This window comes from Ursus maritimus, unplaced genomic scaffold, assembly GCF_017311325.1.
Source record: "Ursus maritimus isolate PB19 unplaced genomic scaffold, ASM1731132v1 scaffold_9, whole genome shotgun sequence".
Taxonomy (NCBI): Eukaryota; Metazoa; Chordata; class Mammalia; order Carnivora; family Ursidae; genus Ursus; species Ursus maritimus.
In genome coordinates, this window is record NW_024427107.1 from 13380136 (window position 1) to 13404703 (window position 24568).

The 24568-nt window shown below is 41.3% G+C and overlaps 1 protein-coding gene across 2 annotated transcripts in view; it reads right to left on the reverse strand.

The window, feature by feature from the left end:
* Positions 1–11207, reverse strand: part of ASPH (aspartate beta-hydroxylase) — a 209561-nt gene extending 198354 nt beyond the window's left edge. Inside the window, exon 1 of one of the 2 annotated variants that reach the window (XM_040626070.1) lies at positions 10896–11171. In XM_040626070.1, the coding sequence (XP_040482004.1) occupies positions 10896–11025 (130 nt within the window). In that variant the 5' untranslated portion in view covers positions 11026–11171. Of the gene's footprint in view, positions 1–10895 lie in introns of both variants that reach the window. The other variant, XM_040626071.1, reaches the window with a different exon arrangement.
* Between the last annotated feature and the right edge of the window lie 13361 nt (positions 11208–24568).

Below are 24568 nucleotides of genomic sequence, written 5' to 3' on the forward strand. Positions count from 1 at the left end.
CTCCACTCACCCTCCACCCTACTGGGCCTCCTCCTCAGTCTAAAGAAAGAAAAGGGGCTGTACTAAACTACACATGAGCTCAGTTCTTGCTTTCTCTCACGGGCAAATTAGAGGAATATCCTGTCAAGATTCTCAACTGTACTGGCTTTTGCAGCCATCCCTGGTCCCAGACCCGTTTCCCCACCTGGGGCGGGGGCTGGGGGGGAGCATAAATCAGCCTCATGTCAGTTGGCTCCCAATGTCATGAACATCAGAGGTCAAACCCCACCCATCATGCATGAGATGAGAGACTTTTTTTTTAAGATTTATTTATTTATTTAGAGAGAAAGAGAGAAAGAGAAAGAGCCCGTGTGTGGGGGGGGGGGGGGGGGGGGGTTGAGGGAGAGGGAGAGAGAATCCTCAAGCAAACATCCCGCTGAGGGCAGAGCCCGACTTGGGGCTCGACCCCAGGACCCTAAGATCAGGACCTGAGCCAAAATCAAGAGTTGGCTGCTTAACTGACAGCCTACCCAGGTGCCCTGAGATGAGACACTCCTGAAGGATGTCCCTTACTTCTCCACACAATGGGAGAAAGTCATCTGTCAAAATGCAATGGGAAGTAGTGAGGCATTGAGCTCAAGGAGTTGAAGATTTAAATAGCTAGTACTGAAAACAAGCATAAACATCAACTAAGAACACAGAGGACTGCAAGACATTGCTGAGGGGCCAGCTGAGGAGGAAGGTCTCAAATACGTCTAATTTATTGCAAATCAGTGCTTTCCTGAGCTACTGAACAGTTCTTTATCTTACTCAATCTTACTCGACTTTACTCTGTCCTTATTCAGTCATCTTAAATGTCTCATTGATCACAAGAGAATTCTGGAAAAGTAGCTGGGGACTTATTAGCACAAATACTATACCACTTCTAAAAGAAAAAAAATACAAGTTGCTTTATGAGCCTTGCAACTTCACATACATGAATTTCACCTTAAAGATGTCCTACCTTTATAATTTTACAGAACAAAATGGAAATGGCAACACAGGGCACATCAATGTTTGCACATAAATCTACTAGTACCTTCATATGAGACACAGAGTCCTTCGGTAACTGTTATCTCAGATCTGTGTCAGGTACCCTAGACCTCCAGGTATATTTACTGGTTACAACTAAAGAGACTGAGTAGTTAAAACCCATAAAATAATCAAATAAACCTGAAAGTTCCAGAAAACAAGCATCATGTTGTACTCATGAAGAGAGTCAGTTCATTTTGAACAAAGTAATATATCCAGTGCTAGTCATTACCATTTAGGCAGGAAAATGGGCACCATACCAAGTCAACCCAACCAAATTACCAGGATCAAACGGCTTACCTTCTCACAGGTATTAGAATATCCAGTCTATTTTATAAAGACTTTTCACTTTAATAAAAGAAGAAATTCTGTCTAAAAAATAACTAGAATTAAAAAAAAATTTTTTTTTTATTGAGGGAGAGAGAATGAGAATGAGCAGGGGAAGGGCACAGAAAGGGAGAGGTAGACCCCCCCACTGAGCAGGGAGCCCTCCGTGGAGCTTGATCCCAGGACCCTGGGATCATGACCTGAGCCAAAAGCAGATGCTTAAGTGACTGAGCCACCCAGGTGCCCAAAAATGACTAGAATTTAAAGATATTTAAAATTTAGAGGGGCCTGGGTGGCCCAGTTGGTTAAATGTCGGACTCTTGATTTTGGCTCAGGTTACGAGCTCAGGGTCATGAGATGGAGCCCTGTGTTGGGCTCCAGGCTGGGCATGGAAGCTGTTTAAAATTTTCTCCGTCCCTCTGCACCACACTCCCACTTGCATGTGTGCTCTCTCTCTCTCTCAAAAAAAATCCCAAAACTTCTAAAAGACAGTAAAACAGGACAGCTTTGGTAACTTGAAAATAGGGGAAAAAAGAAAATAGGCAAAGTTTCTTAGACAAGATAAAGAAAGCAAAAACCATTAAAAAGCGAAGGAAACATCAACATAAAAATATTTAGTCTTCAAAAGATACTATTTTTAAAAAGGTAAGCTATAGACTGGAAGAAATTATTTGCAATACGTATATCTGAAAAGAACTTCTATCTGGGATATACAAAAGCTACAACTCAATTACAAAAAGACCAAAAAAAAAAAAAAAGCAATAAAAAATAGGCAAAAGAGGTAAACAGAAACTTTGCAAAAGAAGTTAATGTATATGACCAATAAGCACAAGAAAAAGTACCTGACGTCACTAGTCATCAGGGAAGTGTAATTTTAAACTACAATGAGAAGCCACCTACACCCACCAGAATGGCTAAAATTAAGAAGACTGACAACACCAAATGTTGGTGCAGATGCAGAAAAACTAGAATTCCCACACGCTGTTGGTGGGAGTGTAAAATATATTGTACAACCACTCTGGAAAATAATTTGGCAGTTCTTTTACAAAACTAAACAAACACCTACCTTATAACCCAGTAATGCCTCTCCTAGGTATTTACTCAGAGTAAGGAAGACATACATTCACTAAAAAAAAAAAAAAAAGTCTCCAATATTACAATATTCATGGAATGTTCTTCGTAATAGTCCAAACAAGGAAAAGCCCAAGTGTCCATTGGTAAAAGACCAGAGAAACATATCGTGCTCTGGTCACACAAGGCACTACTTGGCAACAAATACAAGGTACTCATACATGTGACATGAGTGAACCTCAAAAATACGCTGACTCGATGATGTAAACAAAAAGTGCTTACAAGGGGCGCCTGGGTGGCACAGCGGTTAAGCCTCTGCCTTTGGCTCAGGGCGTGATCCCGGCGTTATGGGATCGAGCCCCACATCAGGCTCCTCCGCTATGAGCCTGCTTCTTCCTCTCCCACCCCCCCTGCTTGTGTTCCCTCTCTCGCTGGCTGTCTCTATCTCTGTCGAATAAATAAATAAAATCTTTAAAAAAAAAAAAAAGTGCTTACAAAACACAGTTCCAAAACAGACAACACCAATCTACGGTGAAAACATTCCTACAATGATTGCTTCTCAAGGCAGAGGTGGTAGCAAAGAAGGGACTGGAGTTTTCAGAGGTGACAGACATATTCTTTATCTTAACAGGTTGTTTGGGTTACACAGATGTAAACATTTTTTATAAAGACTATTTGAGAATAATACACTAAGATGTGTGCGATTCACTGCAAACAACGATAAACAAATGTTGAGCTCTAGTTAATGTCAGACATCTAAATGTTTAGGAGTGACGTATACTGATGGCTACAACTTACTTAGGGATGCATAAAAAACAGATTAATTGACTGATATGTTATAAAGCAAATATATTAAATGTTAACCACTGTAAAATCTAGGTGGTAGGGTCATTATATGATTCTTTTAACTTGGGTGCATATTCTAAATTTTTCATAATAAAATATTAGTTTAAAAATATAAATACATGAAGTACACAGGCTAAATGTAATAAAAGATGCATATAACTTTTGGATAAAAATCAATGATAAGACTTAAATAAACAGGAAATTATACTATGTTCACATATAGGAAGACCTGGTTTTATAAATGGTATTTGTCCCAAATTATGCTAATATTAAATACAACTCCAGTCAAAATCCTGCAAACACTTCTCATGAAACTAACTTGGTAAGCTCACGCTAAACGGTACAGTCATGCACAAGGAAAGGTCCAAACACAGCAAGGACACTGGTAAAGAGACAAGGCAGGGGACTTGCCTGATCTGATCTGCTCTAGAGTGACTCAATGAGGTATTGCTCCTACATGCTTGGACTAAAACAGAGCCACACAGATTTACACACAATACATGACACCACAGATTAGCGTAGAAAGAAGACACTTTGACTGATAGTACAGGAAATTTTCATCACCCATTTTAAAAAAATATTGAATTAGATCTCTACCTCATAATATATACAATAAAATCTACACTTAGTAATTTAGAGATCTACATGTGAAAAGACAAAATTTAAGACATCTTAGAAGAAATAAGAGAATGTTTTATGATCTCTGTTTTAGAAAGGATGTCTTAAAGCACAAAGGTACAAACCATAAAGTATGAATTATAATATTGATATGTTAAAATCTTAAAATTCTGTTCAACTAAATATACTACAGAAATGACAAGACAAATAATCAGATTGGGAGAAGCCCTTCACCTTCCAAATAATCAAAAGGTTCAGGATATAGAAAAGAAATTCTACAAATCAAAATGAAAAATACAAAACAAAACAAAACCACCACCACCACACACCAGAAAAGCAGACACGCTCAATGAACAGACAACTCACAGAACAGGAAATGGCTATTCTCAGGAGTAATCTCACTGCTGATCAAGTAAATGCAAGTTGAAACCACAAGATAACGACATCACACCCACTAAACCTGCGAATATTAGGCCTCACCAAATGTTGGTAATGCGGTTACGGTTACAGCAAAAAGGAGCCGTCTCCTGCGTGAGTGGGAGTGTAAACCTAACACGACCATGTAGATGGCAGGAGCAAGTAAAGGTTAACAGGTGCATTTTTATGACCACCAACGCCAAACTAGAAAAACCCTCTGGAATGTACACAAGGGGATGGGCAGCCGCAAGAGTGTTCAGAGCAGCAGTGTCTGAAAGAAAACTCAACAAGCCAAGTGGTCTTTGACAGCAGCACGGCTAAGCCAAAAGTGGCACGTTCATACAGCGAGGAGCGGCCTATGCGAAAACAAAGAGCTGGCGGAATCCCAAACAAATGGTGGCAAGCTAGTCTGCCAAGTATAAGCCTAGTCCCAAAGCTTTTCGCGTGTGGAACACAAAGATGCATAGACACACTTCCTAAACAGCTTTCATCTATACGGCTTTTTGACAATAGATGTGTTTACACAAATGGACGCCTAGTTATATAATGTGCAACGTGACATTATATAATATATATTACTTCGGTGCCTATACATTATAAAGAAGTGCAGGAGAATAATGGTCACGAAACCTGTAAGAGTGCCTGGGGAGGGATAACACAGGCGAGGAGAAACCAAGAATTTGGCAACATTCTATTTCTTCACCTGGACAGTGGCTAGGTCTTAAACATGCAATATTTCAAAGAGGTAAGTTTTTAAGGACAGTACATAGAAATCTGTGTGTTCTAGAACTTAGGGACATGGCTCACCAACAAAAAAGCATGAGTTAATTTCTAAAACTCAGAAAGTGACAATCATTCAAATCAACTTGATTCAAAGAATGGAAAAGTAAAGTTAAATGCTAGATACTCTTTTGACACATATTTACAACACAGATTTTTATTTTCATGTAAGACAAAAAAACCTGACTGCTCCTAAATAAGATTTACATGTGAACGTTAAGACCAAAAGGGCTTTCCAGTGTATCTTTTCAGGAAACGTGAGATTTAAAACAGGGTGAAAAATGGGGAGAAGGGGAGGGAACTGTGTATATTAGTGATATGATAAACAAGAAACAGAAGTTAGAGTATAACGTCAAGACAGCACTGAGTCTACACCCTACTGGCTATGGAATCAAATTACTTTATCAAACAATATTCTTTCACTTTAAAATGAAGACTGATGCTTGCTGGCTTCCATACAGAATGAGTCACTGGGTTAAATGTGCAGGCACATATGTGGGAGAGAAGTGCTGGCATTTCTCCAAGCCCTGCAAGAGTGCCTTCCACCCTGCTATAACGACACCCCTCCACCATCAGCCCGGCCCCATTTAATTCACAAACCCTCTCTGCTTTAGGGCACAGAGAGCATCTATGGCAGATGATGACAGTTACACTACGGCCAGAATGACTAGACAAGCCACCTGGACCTCACAAGGGGCCAAAGAACAGCCTAACCCTTCAAAAGTCCTTATGTAACTTTCTTTAAAAAGATTTATTCACCAAGTTAGTTCAAATTTGCCTCTGAGTCTGAAAGGTCATTCATAGCAAATTCGTCCTCAAGGGTCATCAATCTCATCAGAACTAAATTGCATTTGGTGATTTGCCATTAAGAGATAACCACTTCGGCCAAAGATAACTAAGACACATCCCTGAAAAACACAAGTATCAAATGCAGACCGAATGCCTGAAGCTCTCCCATTTCAGGAGAATAAAATTTTTTAAAAAATAAAAAATGAATGACAAGAAAATACCATCTCGGTTCCCCACACTACAAGAAAGAAAAAAGGTTAAAAGCATGGGACTCCAGAATATACCCCTCTAGTCTGCATATAGAAAAGAAACAAACATCTAGTCTTCTAGCAGAAATTGCCAGAACTGTAGGACGGAAGCAAACATGCATCCACCCAGACAGACCTACACCCATGCATGCAGCGCTGAGTGGATCCTGGGGCAGCAGATATTGAAACATATGAGCTGACCCAAGCACCTCCGCACCTCCGACAGGTTTGTGTAATTTGTAACCAGGACACGACCAAAGTTGGCTATTTTCATCATATTAAAAACAACGTGCTGGAGTAGCATCAAAAGACTAAAATGTATCTGAGCTCTAGTAAAATAAAATAATGTAACAGATGTACAAATGTGTACTTTCACCTGCAGAGGTGGACAAAAACGCACCAAGTGGTCCTCAAAGGCACAGTATAAACACTATTGCTGGAGCAGGCATTTCACTTACAACACATATGCTAACAGAATGTAACAAAATGATTTGTTTTTAAATCATAAAAAAATGTCAAGCATGCAATGGCCTGTTTAGCTCTGCACCCTTATGTTCTCCAAAGTTTTGTACTCACCCTTACCATTAGGAAACTTTAATGAACATATCTGAGAAACACAAAGGCACAGAAAACTGGTTTGAAGGCTATCACAACTATGAAATGAGAGAATTCTTCCCATTTGGAGAGACTGGGATAAGAGATTGAGAGACTTAATAAACAGTTTTTAAATGGATATGAATCCAGGTCAAGAGACTCCCAAAGCACATTCCTTTGGTGGGGGGGGGGGATTAGTTATTCTACTGGGACTGGACAGCTCACGGGTTAAATTTCTGTACTGACTAAAAATAGATAGTCCACATGAGCCTTTATCCAAGTTACTTTGTTGCTAATTAGCTGAAAAGGGAAACTTTTCCTTTACTAGTAATCTCTCCGCCACAGGTGATTTTAAAGAAGACTAAAATACATACCTTTCCTTTTACTTCCTACAGGTTAATACATTTGGTCTTTTAAAATGTGTTCAAGAATTCCCTCAGAACATTTCTTAGTACTTGGTTCCATATGATCTGGCCAGGCTGGACAAAATGCTATTCAACTGAACACAAAACAGCACACAGTTCTTGCAGCTGTCAACCTATCTTTTCATCCTAGAATGACTAACGGAGGAATAAGCAACCAGCTCTGACAGCCTATCGATAAAGAAGGAGAATTTCACCAAGGCCTCTGCATTCAAGGGAGCCAGGATGCAATCAGCAGTGTACTGTATCTGTTCCTTACTAAGTAGTCCAAGTGATACTGAAAATAGAAAGAAAGAAAAAACAAATTTCTAAATGACTAGTATCCATCAAATGAACCTGTGAATGCATAAGTTTTACAGATACTATATGAACGTGTTTAATTCTAGGGGCGCCCGGGTGGCTAACCTGGTTGGTTGGGTGTCTGCCTTCGGTTCAAGTCATGATGGGGTGGGGGAGCTTGCTTCTGCCTCTCCCTCTGCCATTCCACAACCCCACCCCCACCTTGTGCTCTCTGGCTCTATCAAATAAATAAATAAAATCTTTTCAAAAAAATGAATGCATTTAATTCTAAATAAGATAAGCTAAATAAATAAGGCTGTTAGGGACAAACTCTTACTACTAAATTTCAAAATCTGCTGTTAGAGACCTTGAGAGCAATGCCTATGAGTTTTTAAGCAGTTGTCCATCAATAGTTCTGAGTATGTATGGGGCTGATTAAATAAAAAAACTAAGTGGTATTATATAATTGAAACTTCAAACTGAAAAAGGAAAAAGTATTCTACAGTGACACCTACTGGTAGAGGCTAATGTTGTAGCCTGACACTATCAGACAAACAAGATGTTTACATCCCTGTAGCATGTTAAAAGCTACAGGGAAAGACTTGATACTCAAAAGGGAAAAGCTAAACAAAAACATTACACATACTAGAGTCTGTAAACTACAAACTAAGCCCAAGAGGTCACCATGATCTTTCCTAACCCCAAATTTTCCAATCAGTAAATCTGAACTAAGTTTCTCCTGCCCCAACTGGCCATGCAAGTGAAATTTTTATATGCAAGTTAAAGGCAAGATGTCCAATTTACTCGTGTTTCTTTTATATTTTAAAAAGTAAGACTGAAAAGGTAAAACTGAGTTCTGTATGAAACATCTAAAAAAACTTACTATTTGAGCCCACGTAATTCTTCTCAAACTAAGATTTTCAAATGTACTATTTCAAACATAACTTTAGTCAAATTCAATTGGATATGAAAATAGCATATTTTTTATTAAGTAACTTGGTGTAGTACGCCATAAGCAGAACCATAAAGGAAGAGATCATCTACTGAAGGAAAGAGATAATCTACTTCAACTCTAAAATTCCCACAAAATCTTACAAATTAAAGGACCTTTTAAAATTCAAGTATTATGATATCATGAATGAGTGACAGAAAACTTAAGTTCTAGTCTTGGATCTTCCACTAACTAGTTGGGTTTCCAAAACCTACACAACCTTCGATTAACTATATAACTTCTCTGGGCATTAATTTCCTCATCTATAAAATTAGAGGAGGGAACTGGATGGGCCTTAGGGTAATGCCACTGCTAAAACTTCTTCAGCTTCTATGATTTCTCCGGTAGAGGAGAACGGTTTGGGAATCAACGTCTATACCTCAATGACTCAATAAACACAGCAACAAAAAGGAAGTCGGCTTTATTTTCCAGGTATAACCTGTTATAAGCAAACAATATAAACAGAATCACACTTTCACACTGTGGTGTAACTGTTTAAGACTGAAAGAATCCCGGTTTCCATCTCCAGTGCATTCTACCCAGCACACAGTCAGAACTCAGTATTTACTACAAAAAATGGCTGCGGAAAATGACTACTCATTATGTAACATGCAAGACTCTGATACCAACTCTTTCATGGTTTGTGTTTTGTTCTTGTAATATAGTTACTTTTTGGATACCATGTCTTTTCATGACAATTAGGCAATCAATGTGAACAGTGTTTAAAAGGCTACAGATCCTCAAATATGGACAGGGGTAGCTCTAAAATATCTAAATATGAAAGTCAGAATACATTAATTTAGGTAATAACATTTCCTAAATTTATTATCTGCATGTTAAAACTGGTTCAGTTATTGAAGAACCAGTAGTGGTGGGAACACAAGATACATTTCCTTGTACTAATCTGAACCCAGTAATAGTCCTTATACAGTGACTTCCTCAGATGCAATCAGGCCTCTTCTACCCATGAGTACAAAGAATAAAATGGAACAAAGATGCGCTTCACTTGTAAACAGCTACAGAAAACTTCTGACAACAGTTAACATTAACAATTAACAATTAATAGTCTTGTTCATCAGCTTTCCCTGCTTGGTGTTCAGGACCTTCCCATTTAGAAATTTTAGAAGGGCAGCCAAAGCCGCAGGAGAAAGTTCATCTACTCTTCTGCCTGTTTAAGCAACTCACTGGCATTTAGGGACAAGTTACAAAGGAACACAAACTTTTACTTATGTCAAAGGTGAATTAATATGCTTTCTTTGAACTTCAAATTGCGTGTATCTTTTTTCATTTACAACACAAATATTAGCTCTTAAAATGTAAATTTGTGCAACGACTTTAATTACACTACGTTCACCATTTAAATGAATTCGTTCAATCATTAATCAAATATTTATTGAGCACCTATTAAGTCCAGGACTATTCTAGGAGTTGGCAATAGGAATGAACAAGAGGGGTAGGAGGGGAAGACAATACGCAGGAAAATAAGATACTTTCATATGGTGATAAGTACTTATTAAAAAAAAATAGTTATTTGAAGTATGACTATAGTTATCTAATTTATTTCCTTTACATATAAAATGATTACTTGTAAACCTCAGGAACCAAAGGGCTAAATCATTTCAAAATGATCATTTCAAAAAGGAAAAATTACAGCTCACATTCACACACGTGTATTGCAGTTTCAATATCCTAAATGAGTCAAGGCAGTATAAAAGAAACTGAGAACCACTGAAATATGAGCTGAAACAGATTTAAAACATCTGCACTGTTCTCTTTGCTGGGTAAGCACATGGAGGAAAAAGGTGAATATCCAACATACTTTTTTTAAAGAAAGAGAAGACAGTGAAAAAATACAGAAGCTCACCCAGTATTCTATGATATTCTATGATACTTTAAAGGCAACTACCACGCATGTTAAAGAAAGCTACCTATCAGCAAAACTATTTAAAATAATTTCCAAGAACATTCAAATCACTCCCGCCCCCCCCCACACACACACCCCAACATACACACGCACACAGAATATTATCCTTTGAGTTGCTCTTAAAAGCTACTGGTTTGGCAGGAACTTATTTTCTTCGACTTTGGCTCATTTCCAAACTCCCCAAAATATGCAAGGCAAAGGTAAACTGGTTCTCTTACTCCCTCCCATCTTTCATTCCACGCAAAGTCAAGAAAGGGTAGATCAATAATCTCCCTCCGGGCTGCGCCCTGCAGGTGAGGGATCATCCTGGAAGGGGCTCCGCGGCGCGACCAACCCAAGGCCGCGGACCCAGCTCCGCCCGGGCTCTCGGTCCGCCCGCCTGGCCCACCGCGCGCGGCCTCCGCCCCGCGCCAAAAGGAGGAGCGACGCGGAGGATGAAGGAGATGCACGGCGGGATCCGGGGAGATGGAACCGCAGCGCCAGCCGCCGGGGCCATCCCGCATCCCGGCCCCACACCCCTGCCTCCGCACTCCTCTGACCTCTCCGGGCCCCGGGGCTGCTGCTGCCGCCGCTGGTGCCCGCGCCCGGGCTGCTGCTGCCGCCGCTGCTGCTGCCGCTGCTGCTGCTGCTGTTGCCGCCGCCGCCCTTGGCGTTCTTGCGCGGGGCCATTGCGCGCACTACTGGAACGGGCGAGGGGTGGGGGGCTCCCTCAGTGAGCCGGGACACCGCAGGCGCGGGGGCCGCTGAGGGCGGCGGGCACTGCAGCGGGTGCGGGCCGCTGCTCCTGCAGCAGCGCCTGTGTCTCGACACCGCCCGCCGCGCCTCCGAGGACTTTCGTCCGCGTGCCGGCTGCGCGCGCCCAGCACTCGCGTGCGCCGAACCTGTGACTCCCTCCCCAGGCGAGAGCGCGCGGCTCGCAGCCCACCCCCCCAGTCACGCCCCTTCCCGCCCGGGCCCCGCCTCCTCCCCGCCCACGGAAGGCTGAGTGACGGAGGGCAGAGCCAATCACAACGGCTTCTGTGAAGGGGCGGAACCTGCCGTGCTTCCCCACCCCTTGAAGACTTGGGGCTGTTCTGGGCGCGTCGCTGCCTCCTGTGAGCGCGAGCCGCCTTCGACTTTCCAGGCTGTCTCGGTCCTTTGGAACGTGGCAAACGTGGAAGCCAAGAGGGCTCTCGCGAGCGTTGGCGGACCCGGTACGATCTGGATGGATGGGGCGGGGCGCGGAGGCGGGGCCGACGGACACGTGTGCAGCGTTCGCACCAAGCGCGGCCTCTGGGCCTTTCTCTGGGAATTTTGTTCATGTCCCACTTGACTGTACACATAGACTCCAAGGAATGCAGTCTCGCTTCTTGGGAAAGAGCTGCGTTTCTCGTTTGTATTAATATTAAGACATTTCCAAATAGTGATGTTAGGAGTAGTTCAATGCTTAAGCCGTACGTAATTGATCAGTTGGGTATTAAAGCAGGACTTCATTTTGTTTTTGCCGTCAATATTTTCAGATAATCTTAGAGAAAAGGCGCAAGTGTAAATGTAAAACAAAAAGTTAATTTTCTTGCCCTGGATGGCACCCTCTATCAGAAATCTCCGTCTGCCGGGCTAACGCCTACAGTCATCTTTCCTTGGTGTCCCCAACTGTGGGTTTCCGCATGTGCAGTCGCAGAGGGCCTGGCCCTGAGCTGAAGGCCACACGTGGTCTTCAAAATATCTTGGCCCATGGATGATCCAGACAGGGACTTGCAGTCAGGGACGTACGTCACCATCATCTTTGTGTCGACAATTGCCAGCACAGGTCCTGGTGCGTAATAGATAAACAAGAAACTTGGTGATTTGATACATTCCTGGCAACTTTTTAAAACCTTCCCCCAGTTTTTGACCATGTTTTGGAGACCCGCTCCTGGAAGTGTCTCAAGAGGGCTGCGAACCAGAGAAAGCGTTGCAGCGTGGCATCTGGTTTCCTTCCTCTTCTCCAACCCCACTACCCCTTATTGGCAGGTCCCGGGGCCCACCCGACTCTTCGGCTGTGAATGGCTGGGTGGTGCTTGGGCACTGCCTAGTGAAACAGAGAGGCCCACAGCGAGTCGTGTTGCATAGAGGAAAGAAGTCCTCTCTCTTTGTGAAATAATGTCAGATAGTTGTCAAAATATAACAGGGGTATGGGAGCTCACAGTTTTTACTGAAGCAGCTCTGTTTTTATCTTACCGCATCGCTTTCTGCCTCTACACATCCTTTCTTGCATCCAGGCCACCTTATATTATTTCATTGGGGAATTAGGGAGCTGGACTAAGAGACAAATCTAAGTGAGAGTGCTCGGTATAAAATAATAATGAGGACCGTAGTGAGAAAAGCAATGGTCTAGATATTTGAACTCTTAAATTCTCACAAAACCCTGTGTTTGTGTCCATTTTTTAGGGATGAGGTCACTGAGGCCCAGAAAGGTTAAACAAAGTAACAGAGGTCACAGATGTAGTAAGTGATAGGGCAGGGACATGAACTCAGGCCATCTGGCTCCAGAGTCTATGATCCAAATTTTCCTTTCAAGACAAGGCTTGGTTTTGAGCAGAGATTGTCTCACCGGGCTCCCGCTTCTCCTAGCAGAGGCGTCCCTTGATCCTATCTTCAAAGAGAGATCTAAAAGCTGATGGTGGGTGCTTACCAAAATCCACCTCTTTGAGGAAGTCAAATCTTTGATAACTGACTCCAAAATGTCGTGAACTGATGCTTTGCTTCAGCATTTCCAGAAACCAAATCTGGTACTATTGACAAGGTCCATTGCTCTATACTGAGGCAATACCAGGCCAAAACAGAGGCTCTGTAAATACAGGTCACAGGAAGTTAGAGGTTGCCTGACTTCCTCCTTGTATCACACGGTAACAGCTACAGTGACATTTACGTACCCAATAGTATAAAGTAAAATTTATAACAATATTTATGACATCAGATATTGTCAGCCATATATACAGTTCAGTTTCAGGGACTAAATTCTCCAAAGCCAAGCATCAGTATTACACATTTTTATATTTATTTATTTAAATTTTTTTATATTTATTATTTTTATTTATTTATATTTATTTATATATTTTTATTTATTTATATTTATTTATAATTAATAATAATATTATTAATATTTTATTATTAAAACCACAAAGCTTGCCTTGGATCATGAATTTCTTCACATAGTTTCTTTTCTCAGGATTGGGCTGGGAGAGGTTAGGGAGTGAAAGTATCTTTGAAACTGAATAAAAGCTCATGTATCCTGTTAGCCTATCCTCATTTCTGTGATTTCTGAGTAAGCTATGAATGAACCCTGGGTGAAGCAATGTTAAAAGGACCATAAAGACAAGACTTAACTAGGACAATGTATTAAAATACTAATTTAATAGAGCTTCTGAACTAGGCCAAATGTGCCTTTCAGATATTTCCATAAACTTTCCATTGGCTTCACTGGGATTTGCAACTGAGAACTTGAGGACAAGATTTGTCCTAGATTTTTTTTTTTTCTTTTGTTGACCTTTCACAACCTCTAGTCAGATACTTTCCAAATTAGGTATTTCTGGACTTACTTATACCTACTAGGACACTGTTTTAAAGTTGCATTTTAACCTGCTTCCTAGAAAGTGCCTCTCATTAATATGCAGTCCTCCTAATGTGAAATTTTATGATTGCACACTAAAAATGAGTATTTCCTCATCTTTATTACCATAGTAAATTCTGCCATAGTGGCAAAAATGAACTTCAAATGGTCATGATTCGATTGTATGTTTTCATTTTATATTAGTGGAATTTGTTGCAATGAAGGCTATGCTGGTCAGTACAAGAGTACTTTTAAGGCATTCTCAAAATGTCCTCTCATATTCAGAATGTCCTTAAAGCAATTATCCTCATATTGGTTATATCTCCACAAGTAAATGAACTTTTTCACCAAACAACTTGACTTTATATTACTATAGAAAAAATAAGCCTGGCTAGTATCTACATTATAAATATATGGAATAAATTTATATGAGCAGAAATAATTTTAAACCTAGTCAAAAATAGATTCAAATTAGATATCTTGTGTTGTGGGACACCTGGGTGGCTCAGCTGCTTAAGCGTCCTACTCTTGATTTCGGTTCAAGTCATGATTTTGGTGTCCTAGGACTGAGCCCTGTGTCTGGCTCTGCACTCAGTGGGAAGTCTGCTAGAGATTCTCTCTCTCTCTCTCTCTCTCTCTCTCTCTCCCCCCTCTGTTCCTCCCCCCTCAAATAAATACATTTTTAAGAAAAAAAAAAAAAGAAATCTTGGTGTGCCTGGGTGGCTCAGTCAAACATCTGCCTTCAGCTCAGGTCATGATCCCAGGGTCCTGGGATCGAGCCCCGCATCAAGCTCCCTGCTCCCCCTGTTTGTGCTCTCTCTCTCTGTCAAAAAAATAAATAAAATCTTAAAAATCATAACAAAATAAATACAATTTTTAAAAAGAAACCTCGTGTTGCAATATGGAAAAATAATCTGAAAACATATTAGCTAAGCTATCATTTCTTTTTTCATTTTGCTTCTTGATATTTTCTAACAGGACTGGTACTTCTTAGTGCCAAATTCCCTTCCTAATAAACAGCATTTACATAATGGTTATTGCTAGGTCTTAAGTGTCCCAGTACAGGGAACTCATAAAATTAATTGATTCTTCTTAAGTCTCAAACTTAATGCCAGAAAGAACCTTAAACCTGGAGAGAAAGTCAAAATAATTAGAGAGTAACAACCGATTATAGGCATGGCAATTCTGCAGTATGTAAAAGGAAATATTAATGCAATTTAGGAGTCCTTAGAAAGTATCAGAGAAATCAAGAAAAGAAAAAAAAAAGATGTGGAGGAATCTCAAGGATTCAGTTGTTTGCAAGATAATAATTTTACTTAAACTTTATTTGCCTCAAGGATCTAATGTGTGTGTATGTATAACTAAAGTAACAATTTTTATGTCTGTCATGAAAACTACCATTCTCTTTAGGTGTAAACAGTTCCCCGAAGTCAAAAGAAAAGTATCCTGAAACCACTTTCTAGAATCCTCCAGTTTTATCAAATCTAAATACACAAAGCAGATATATTTGCCTTACAACAAATAGTGTTATTACAATATGCAAAACTGAATCACTTAGCCAACTCAAATCCTTGGCATTTGGTGAGAAATCCTGCATACCTTACATCAAATTAGTATTGACTTGGGCCTTTTTACACTGTCATCATCATTGTGACTCAAAACTATTCTGCAATTTCATAACCACATGACAGGCATTGCTGAGCCCGTACCAGAAAAAAAAGAAAGAAAAAAAAATCCCTAAGGGACTCTGTCATAGAACTTGCTAGCATAGAAAATAAAGAGGGTCTCCTTGTATCATTGCAACAAGATTTTATTAACCTACAGACTACTGCTAATATATTTGAAAGTCTACAGTATGCCGTTAAGGAGTACAATAGCCATTATACTTAAAATTTGTTCAGCATTATATTGTGTCTATGAACTAATAGTCCTGAATCTTTTGTAATTCTTCATGGAACTGCTGCAATGCTGGCTTCATCCGTCGATGAACTCATTTCTCTGTGGCAGATCCCTTTGAGTCAGAGACAGACACCAGCATCCTCGATGTTTACTAAAGCTATTCCTCCCAGTTCCTGCAGCCAATCAATCTAGCAAAACTTCATGGAAATCCCTTCCAAGCATCTGTCTCACAAATTCTGATTCTATTTTCCCTACTTCTTTATAGTATCCACATTGCCCACAGTTCTTCCAGCTCCAACACAAAAGAAGAATTGAGGAATGCAGTTACCAAATGGTATCCTTAGAGAACCACTTGTATAAAAAGTCAAGTGCAAAGTTTTGACCATTTAGACATAGCCCAAGAGGTTATTTTTAAAGAAAAATTATCTTTCCCAAATTTGAGAGAATTGAAATCAAATGCGAACAGCTTGATATAGTGCTTAGGCTTGTATGAAAATCAACTAAGTCAAAACAATATTTAAGGACTGTGTGAGGACTGCGGACCCCTAGTCTATGGATCCATCCTTGTCAATCAGGCAGTGTCTAGCACACAGTAGGTATTACATAAGGGTATTCACCTCAGACTCTTTGCACTTGCTATTCCTGTGCCTGGGGAATGCTTTCGCTGGACAGTCCGAAGGACCACAGGACTCTTGTCACCCTAATGGCTTTGCCATAAGCCCTACCATACCTCTCAAGCTGAAAAGTTCCTGGTGAGCACTCTGTGTACTCTATGCACAGGAACGAAATAGCCATTTAAGTACTGGGAATCTGCTTGTATTTATAAGGCCAGGGCTATATTTGGTAGTAACGCAAATATATATATATAACATCAGTGTCTTTTTTGACAGAAGTGAAAATATTTTCAAGTAGTACACAACCTAAAATTTTAGTTATTTTCTTAAAAATAGGTACGGGCAGTCTATTCAGCAATTATCCCATCACACAGTTGTGGGCAGCCATAAATAACTAAAGTGAGAAATGAAAAAGCCAGCATAGGAAGACATAGAACCATTGTATGAATCTGTGCAGTAATCACTTAGGAAGAGCGCTAGGCTGAGGTAGAGAACTACAGTTAATCAATACCTATTTAAAACATGAAATCGGACCAATCATGAATAGATAAAATAACAACTCTCTACAATTAGAATGAGACTTCCAAATCAGACCAGCATGAGACAGAGAAGAGAACCTATGAATAAAACTAGGATGGAAGAAAAGGTTTATCCCATTAACTAGGTTTTCCTGTTTTGTTTTTTTTTTTCCAAGTTAGAAGACATTGACTCTAACCCCAGAACCCTGGTCAATATTATTTATAGTTGGTTGGGCACACGTGCCTGTATGTTAAGAATCTGGCAAATTTCACGTCAGTTACTGTGTACTATCAGCTCAGATTTTCCTCTGATTCTTAAAAAAAGTGAAAATCAAGTCTAAAGTTAAAAGGATCACTTCAAGTAGTAAGCATACCTACCTGTTGGACTCAAATTCAGGTCCTCAGAAGGAGCAGATCTTATAAGCAGCAACACGCACTGAATTATGCTTGTTCAAGTCTAATTCCTGCTTGTGCATGCGGTGTGACCCATAATTCAGGAAGCTAGAGAGGAGGGGTGACCGTGACCAAGCACTGCGGTGTGTCCCTCACTCCTTTATCTTCCGTTGCCTCAAAGCTTCAGCATCGTGGGAAGATATGTGAGATACCTCTGACCCTTCCCCTTCTGCTATTCTCTGATAACTTTTCCCCTCCCAAACTGCCCGCGATGGTACCCCTATTTCACTCTGCTACACATACTGAGCACAGAGGAAAAGGGGAGCACCCAGAGTGTGATGATCTGGGGTCCCTTCCCCATGGCCTTTTCTCCCTAGCCTGTCCACAAGGCAGGCCTAGATATTTTCAGTCCGGTTATGCTGTGGCGTCAGAGCTAAAATGCTTTCCATGGCTGAGGCTTAGAAAGCAGGTGAGAAGGCCTGGTTTGGGGGAAGAATCTTCTTCACCTGTCCACAGAAAGCCCCCTTCTACCCATCCCCACACTTAGGACTCCCGGTGGAAATGCAAGTTGTGAGGGAGGAAGAATGGCAGATTCAGCATGACTCGCAAAACCCTGGCCTGCTCCTGGCTCTGACCCGACAGAGTAACAGCTCTGCGAATAAGGGAGGCACCAGGCCAGAGAGACTGGCCAAAACACTCTGTGCTATTGGGAGGGCAGGTGGGGAGACCTGCCGATAGGCAATAGCGCAAGACTGCAGGGGAAGCCTGATGGCACAAACCATCTCTCTGCAGCCCTGCAGCTTTTCCCAAGACAAGCACAACACTCATCTGGAAGCCCTCCCTCCAGATGGGGCCCCCCCTTCTCGGTTCTTCTAGCAGGAGTGGACCGGGTTGCTTGCAGTTCCTACCATCAGCAGGTTATAATCAGATGTTAAGATAGGGAAAGAAATCTGTGTTACCCTTTGGGTTTCTCCTCTCAGCTCTCACCACTGGGCCCTGCCCAGAGTCGGCTGGCCCTTGGTCATGGGTGCCTGAGGGAACAAGACTTTGTGATACCTTCTCTGAAATAGTCTCTGTCACCAGGCCCCCCATAATTCTGTGGCTGCTCTGAACACTCCCCAACTGTTTCTGAATGGCCAAAAGTTGGAGCGATAACCAAGATGGGGAAATAGCATTTCCCCCACCTTCCAAGGCATCAGACCCACGACGATGGTGATGGTGGATGGCTCCCCGCTAACCCATACCCCCTACATCTGACCCTCCCCTGCCATCTGCTTACTTCCTGATCTCCTACTCATCTCCCTCAGAGAGCCCCAGTATAGTTAGGACCAGAAAGGTTTCCAGCGGCCCATGCCTTCGTCTGCTTATCTTTGGGCTGCTGCCACTATCATTCCTTCTCTATCAGTGACAGGGAGCAGAGCGCAGGAGCACAGAAAGCCAGCTCGGCTCCACATCCCCGTCTCTCCCTTGATTAGGACGCTTGGGGTCCAAGGCCTCTCCTCTCCTCCACTCTCCTCTCTCCACACTCCCCTCGGGGCATCCCACACACTCAGGGGAACTTTGTTGGCTGCCTGGTACCAGAGAATGCGGTCAGTGTGCCCTCCTCATTTTGAAGTTGGTGCTTCCTTTCCTCCGATCCACACTCTATTTTCAGGAATGTGTCAGGCCAGATAATATTTGGACATTTGCCAATAGGGTAACACATGCTTTTTCTTTTCCAATTTCCCCCTTTGCAGTTTTGGAGATTTTTGGCAGTGTTTCTCACACAACCATATTGTCTAGGCTTTATTTTTTAGTCTCATGATCTTTTTCTTGAGAGCTAGCTATGATGGGGGAACACTATCTAGCACCTAGAGATCAGAATGGAGGAAGGTGAGGACAGAAGAAGTGTAAAATACGATTTTTTAAAAGCCTGTTTCCTGTTCTTACATGTGTGAGGCATCCATTAATGTTTATCCTTAGATTATGTTCTTGCTGATAAGATAACCCTCTATTTTTCAAAGTACCACTCAAATAACTTGGGCAAATGCCCACATACAAAAACCAAGGGAAATCTTATTTCACGTAATTCAACTAATATTTTCTGTTTTCCCGCTTATAACTTCAATTTCCCACAAGAACTTCAATATAACTTCAACATTCAACTTCAGTATTGGTGCCTTTAAAAAACTTGTTCTTGATATCTAATTATAAGGTTTTCTGGCATCTTTTCTGCTGTCTTTCATATATGAGAAGGTTCTGGACTGACAAACCCCAGGTTGGGTTCTGTTCATTTGCTACAGCAGCTCATAGAAGTCAGGGAAACATTTTACTGTACTTACTAGATAACAACTCAGGAACAGCCAATGGAAGGGACGCATAGGTCAAGTTAGGTGGGAAGGGGTGCAGAGCCTCCATGTTCTCTGAGTACACCAATCTACCCATCTCTCCATGTGTTCGCCATGGAAACTCTTGACCCCATTCTTCTGGGTTTTTTAGTAGGTCTCATTATACAGGCATGATTGACCAAAGCATTGACTATTGGTGGTTGATTCAACCTTCTTTCCCTCTCCTCTCCCCAGAGGTCAGGGGGTGGGACTGATCTCTAATCACATGATTGACTCCACTGGCAACCAGCCCCTGTCATTAGATACTTTCCAAAAGTCACCTTGCTAACATAACAAGAGACACCTTTATCACTCTCATCCTTAGGAGATTCCAAGGATTTTGTGAGCTGTGAGCCAAGAGCTTCGGATGAAGACCAAATATCTATGAGAAATATGTTCTTGTCATCTGACTGACCAAATACATATTTTTTTTCTTATAAATCATAATATCACAATATGAGTTAAGGCTGTTCCAGGTTACAAATGAGATTTGCTCCCAATTTCTTAATTCTTAAAAAATCTTCTCTGCCCTAGCCATTTCCAAGGAAACTGAATATATGTATTAATCTGTAAGCGTGGAACATTACCAGTTCTATTCAAATTTTAATGGGTACCCACCAAATTTTCACCATGCGGAATGACTCATTTTTTGTACACTTTACTGCTGAGATTGTATAATTAAGACAACACTAAATCATCCCAATTAAATGTTGGAAACTTAGCATAAACTAGGCAGGTGTGTGCAAGACTCTTTCATATTCTAACTTCAGAAACACAGGGATAAACCTATTCCCTGATTGGGGTAAAAAATTAATGGTTCTTAAGTGCGCTTGGGTGACTGGGGAAAACAGCACTTAACTAGTAGTACCAAGAATCAAATTCTCCCTCTAAGTGGTTGTGCTGTGGGACCCCAAAAAATTCACTTGGCCTGTCCAGGATCTACTATCTCATATGTAAATGGTGGGCTGTCATGACGGAGCCCATCTGCCTTTTTAATCTAATGAAAGCTATGGAATATCATGAGAAACACTCTCATAGCCAAAAAGTTTGCTAGTCAATTTTAGATCCATGCATCTAAGATTAAGAATGTTTGCTCCAGAAGATAAAGTTCCTTCTTCCTCTTGCATTCTATGACATTAAGTCTTAGCTGTTAATGGGCATGATTTCTTACATTTTCTTAGTCTATTCACAGGGTTGGTGGCTGAGGATGAGGAATGGCAAATGGGTTATATAGCTATCTTGTATCCATGGCAACTTTGAATACTATCAACCAGCCTGTGAAAAGAGTGCTTAAGATATCTACATAAGATGAAAATTTGGTTGACAATGGAATGATCCTACTACTGGTTCAGTGAATTTAATTAGTTTGACTGCCCTTTGCACTATATGAAATTTTTCTGGACCCTACATTGAAAGAATTGAAAAGAAAGTCCTTTGGAAACTAGAAAGAGCTTTACAAATGTAAACACTATTTCCTTCTTAATTTTTATGACATAGATTTATAATATAAAGAGCAAAAAAAATTCAATGGCAAAATGCTTACATCCAATGGAGAATCTCATGCATGTGCCTCTTAGAAGAATGAACGTACAAACTGGGAGACAGATTTCTTATAAATGTCTGATGTACTTGTCTACCTTTCCCCCGCCTTACTCTCAACTTTCCTTCCTTAAACATTTCTTCACTGCTTGGCATATGCTTGGCATAACCCCTGTGGGCTACAGGACAAGGCAGGTGTCATTTGATTCCATAGTACCTGAGTTAGCCTATATATTTGCTGTCAAAAGGTCTCCCCTGGGCAGTTTCATCTCGTTCAACCTGTAAGTACACTGTGTAGCCCATTCTACAAACATTGACCAAGTGCCTACTTCCTGCCAACTACTGTATCAAACGCATGTGGACTTTGCCTTCAAGCAGTTCCGGTTGTTTGGGAGGGAGACTAGCATGCAGACTAACGATCATGACAAGATACAGCTACAGGCAGCTACCTTCTCCTGCCTGCAAAGGTGGGTGGGCAGGGGAGCAGGGAGAGCCGGAGAAGTCGGCTACACTGTGTCCACCAGTACCACATACAAGTCAATTGGACTCCAGGGCTGGGAGTTTTTAAGCCCATGTTGTTCAACCTTTTCATTTCACAAATGAGAAAACTGAGTCTCAAAGAGTGAGAGTGGCTTGTAAAAGGCTGAACAATCAGTTAATGCAGAACTAGAACTCAAGGTGCCTTCCAGCATGCTTTCTCAGCAAGGGCAATGTTGCCCCCATGGGGGTGAAAACTGGTTCTTGGAGGCCAAAAAGTTTTAGATATTGTAATGGCTCAGGGAATTCAAAGAAGTGGTAGCCACAGCTGTCAGCCAGCTGAGCTCCTCATAGCAGGATCTCTTGAAGGACAATCTATGTGGTGCATCTCTGTTCTTTTTTTTTTTTTTTTTTTTTTAGATTTTATTTATTTATTTGAGAGAGAGAGAGAGTGCATGAGAGGAAGTAGGGTCAGAGGAGAAAGCAGACTCCCCACTGAGCAGGAAGCCTGATACGGGACTCGATCCTGGAACTCCAGGATCATGACCTGATCTGAAGGCAGTCTCCCAACCAACTGAGCCACCCAGGCGCCCCTGTGTGGTGCATCTCCGTGACCACCACAGGTGTTTAATTCTGAGCCATTTTCGACCACCTCACAAGTTAGGTGTCATTACCCCCACCTAAAGACAAAGAAACATGTTCAGAGAGGCTAAGCAACCTTTCAGAAGTCACACAGTTTCTCAGTGGCAGAGACAGGACTTGCACCAAGGTCTTTCTATTTGTTTCAAACATGTCCTCTCTAAGATATCTAAAACCTTATTGAGGTTCTTAATAAATTCTTAAAAGTAGGCAGGGGAAGTTCTGCATTACCATAGGGCAGAAGGAGAAGGGTCTCCGACCGTACGACTTCATCAATAGCATATAGGATAGAAAACAAATTAGCAGAAACTGAATGTGATGAATTCAGATAGTAGATTACTGACGTTCTTGGATTTAAAATTCATGGTTTTAATCATTTGTGAGACTCCCTGCTTCATAACTTGAAAGAATTTCAAATTTTACTGATTCATACAGCTGAATATTTCAGGGATGGGCATGTTGACGTTCCTGAATGATCTACTTACCCAGGGAGAGATGCTCATAGCTCATTTAGCAATCTTGCCTTGACTTGGCTTTCTTATGCTGAGTCATTGTCCCATATTTGGAAACACTCATAAGGTGAAATCAATTCTATTTCTTTTTGAAAAGTGTCCAAAAAGGAAACTAACCGCTAATGTTGATGATGGAAATGAAGTGCCTGAAATAATTTTTAGCTAAAAATGAAAAGTTTGGGATAAACTAGGTTGAACTGTCAAATGTATCTGTGGAACAGACACACCCTAGATGGGTGCATTAGGTGGTCCCACAGAATAACAAGAAAAAGACATTCGTGACCCCATTTCAAGAGAGTAATCTGGCCTCACCCATAACTGTTCTCTAGCAAGGGAGAGATTTTTAAGGGACTAAAATGAAAGAGGCCACTTTACTATATTTTATGGGAAATATCAAAGCTTATGGTGGTATTTATGAATTTGGGAGATTCCTGAAGGTCATACGCCTGTCTCAAAAAAGTGTTAAGTTCAAGCATCTACTATAGTGGAATTACCTCAGTTCTCTCCAGAGCCCTGTTCTTCCCTCAGTGTTGCCCATGTCATGGCGCCACCATTTACCTAATTGCTCAGCCTCAAAAACTCATCATCTCCCTTGACCCTTCCGTTTTGCTCACATCATTTATTTAATTCCCCAGCAAAATCTTTTGACTTTAAATTGAAAATATATTTTATAGCACATTTCTTTTTGTCACTTCTACCACAATCACTCACTCCCAAAGTACCACCCTTTTCTGGAAAAGCCTCATACGTGATCCAGTTTCTACCTGTACCCCCTATAGAATGTCTTTCCTTCAGCATCCAGGGTGATGGCTGGAAAGGATAAGTCAGATCTAAGCAATCAGCAAAAACCCTTCAGTAACTTTCCACCTGACTTAGAGTAAACCTGATATCTTGTTCGTGGCCTCTAAAGCTACACATGACCTGGTCCCAGGCTTCTGCCCAGATGTCATCTCCCCACCCCCTGCTCACTCACTCTTATTCAGCCATGGTAGTTTTTTGTCTTTTTGGGTTTTTTTTTCTATTTTTTAAAATAAAATTTTTTTTAAAGATTTTATTTATTTATTCGACAGAGATAGAGACAGCCAGCGAGAGAGGGAACACAAGCAGGGGGAGTGGGAGAGGAAGAAGCAGGCTCATAGTGGAGGAGCCTGATGTGGGGCTCGATCCCATAACGCCGGGATCACGCCCTGAGCTGAAGGCAGACGCTTAACCGCTGTGCCACCCAGGCGCCCCTGTCTTTTTGAATGTGACAAACATGATCCTACCTCAGGGCCTTTGCACTTGCCTGGGACTCTTATTTTTCTACATTTCCGGAAGACCTTTCTCTTCTCTTCCAGCTCTCCACTCAGAGGTCACCACTACACAGAGGCCTTCCCTGACACATCTATGACCTGCCATCCTGCCATTCTCATTCAGCTTTACTTTTCTCCATGGCATGTATCACTGTGGCGTGACATTCGATATGTGTATGTCTTTCTATTTATATATCTATTCATTATTTATCTCCCAAATGGGAATATAAGCTCCATGAGAGCAGAGAATTTCAGAATTTTGTTCACTGCTGTCTTCTAACACCAAACACAATGCATGGCATATAGTGGATCCTCAGTAAATACTTATGAAATACGTAAGTGAATACCTGGACAATGTGTGTCCCGTCTTCGATTAGTCATTTACGATTAAG